Below are 2,500 nucleotides of genomic sequence, written 5' to 3' on the forward strand. Positions count from 1 at the left end.
TTGAACTCTGAGTGTATTAGCGAATGCACAGCAAAGACAAAGAGCTTATGCGCCTAAGAAGGAAATATTGCAAACAGTACCTTCAGAACCTCATAGTTCATAATGATTATTTGCGCTCATACATTTCTATTATTGTTTGTCAGTTTACTCGTTATACTGACTTTAAAAGGGCTTACAGGTAAAGTTAAAACAAAATTATAAGCAGTCTATATAAAAAATCTATGCACATGTTCTGGCTGTAGTGATATGCAAAGATGTAATTAGCTAAGTAAGTTTAGCATCACATGATAAGCAGCAAGCTAAATTATCTTGCTTGTGTAAAAATAAAACAAACAAACAACAAAATGGTGACTTGAAATGGATTTTTCTCTTTCATGGTAATTATAACTGGTAATGACAATGATAACTACGGCGATATTAGGGGTTATAGTATGATAACAATAATGACAGTAATTACAACAACAGCAACCATAACTATGGTGGTATTATTAATGCTAAAAAAAATAAAAATAGAATAAAAATAAAAATGATAAAAAAACATAATAATGATAAAAAAGACGATAATAATAATAATACCGATAATATTGATGATAGTAATAACTGTTACAATAACAATAAGAATAATGGTAATAATAATAAAAATAAAAACAATAATAATGATAGCGATAATAATAATGATAATAATAACGATGATAATAACAAAAACGATGGCAATGATAATGATAATTATAACACTACTACTACTAAGGATGATACTAATGATAATGATAATAAAAACGATAACAGAGATAACAGTATTAATGATACTGATAATATCAAAATAAGGATAATGATAATAATTATCATCATTGCCATCACTATCATCCTTATCACTATCATCATTATTATTAATATCTTCATTGTCATTATCATTATCATTATTATAATTTTCATCATAACCATTATTTTCATGAAAACAATAACGATGATATTGATAACAATGGTAATAATGATAATGATAATGGTAATAATGATTATTATCAATACTGTACATATTATACATGATGATATGATAATAATGATAGTAGTAATGACGATAATGATAACAATGATAATTATTATTATCACAATGATAATAATAATCAAAATAATAATAATGAAATGATTAAAATGGTTATGATAATAACAATAACATAATCATCACTATCATTATTATCTCTTTTTTTTTTGCTATCATCTCAATAATTATTATTGTTGTTGTTTTTTTATCACCATTACCCTTCTTATTATTATCATAGCTATGAACTATTATTATCATCACCATCAATATAATCATTATCATTGTCATCAGCATTGTCATTATTTTCATTATCCTTATTATCATTATCATCATTACTACTACTACTACTATAACTACCACTATGGCCAACTATGATGATAGCAACAGTAGTAGTAGTAGTAGCAGTAGTAGTAGATGTAGTAGTAGTAGTAGTAGTAGTAGTAGTAGTAGTAGTTATAGTAGTAATAGTGGTATAAGTAGTAGTAGTAGTAGTAGTAGTTATAGTAATAGGCAGTAGCATTAGTAATGATAGCAATAATAACACAATATAATCCGTAGTTCCAAAAATGCAGGCAACACACCCGATAATAGAAATAATTGGAAGTATCTGAATCAAAGGTCGAGATCTGTAGCAAGGTGATGTTATCGGGGGGTCCCCTTCCTCTTGTTTCCTTCACATCCACTTCCCACACCTCGCGGGTCAAACGGGGAGAGTTGTCGTTCACATCCGCTAGCTGTACCACAACGGATGCTGTGCCTGGAAATGTGATGTCGGGGTTTCGTTTAATAGGAGAATATTAGTGTTTTTTTATGATATTGATATCATGGGAATCGTCAATATTTCGTTATTATTCATAGTGTCTAAGCTACTATAGGTGAACTACACAAAATGAACTTTGAACCTCGTGACGATTTTGAGACTCTACTTTCTAGTCTTTACACACACCAGACAAAAAAAAAAAAAAAAAAAAAAAAAAAGTGAAAGTCCAGCTCTATCAGATACACATACCTGCCATCTATGAACTCTTTTTTGTTTGTGATCTACAGAATTAGCTGAAGTATGACACAATCTCAATATCCTTTGAGATCTATAATATCTATATTAACTGAGGGTTATTGTCTCCCTGTAATAATGTTTCCCAAGATTAACGAGCGTATCTTAATTGCATTCTGATACAACTTCAGTCAATATAAAACAAACTATAATTATGCCTTTGTCCGCACATCAAGCTATTGTTTCAGCCAGAACGTTATTAATAATTCACATTCGCTGTGCCTATTTATTGCTTTATACTTACCTTCTAGATTAAATCCGGGAAAGGCAAATTCAGTTATAGTTTTGCAATGCAAACACCGACTTTTAGTATCAAATTATTTTCAACTGCCGTTTTTTGTTCATAATTCACCGAATAATGTTTGTTAGTATATTTACCGGAAAATCCCTACAGCTTTAGAGTCAAT

At 29.3% G+C, this 2,500-nt stretch overlaps 1 protein-coding gene across 1 annotated transcript in view; it reads right to left on the reverse strand.

The window, feature by feature from the left end:
* The window catches only part of LOC122256163 (putative neural-cadherin 2), a gene marked incomplete in the record, with an annotated part of 573,650 nt that overhangs the window by 128,772 nt on the left and 442,378 nt on the right, over positions 1–2,500 (reverse strand). The window contains 1 exon segment of the mRNA XM_086547112.1: positions 1,621–1,796. Within this exon segment, the coding sequence (XP_086403238.1) occupies positions 1,621–1,796 (176 nt within the window).

The sequence above is a fragment of the Penaeus japonicus genome, unplaced genomic scaffold (assembly GCF_977035675.1).
Source record: "Penaeus japonicus unplaced genomic scaffold, GWHDUDI00000001_assembly GWHDUDI00000019, whole genome shotgun sequence".
In the NCBI taxonomy this organism is placed as follows: Eukaryota; Metazoa; Arthropoda; class Malacostraca; order Decapoda; family Penaeidae; genus Penaeus; species Penaeus japonicus.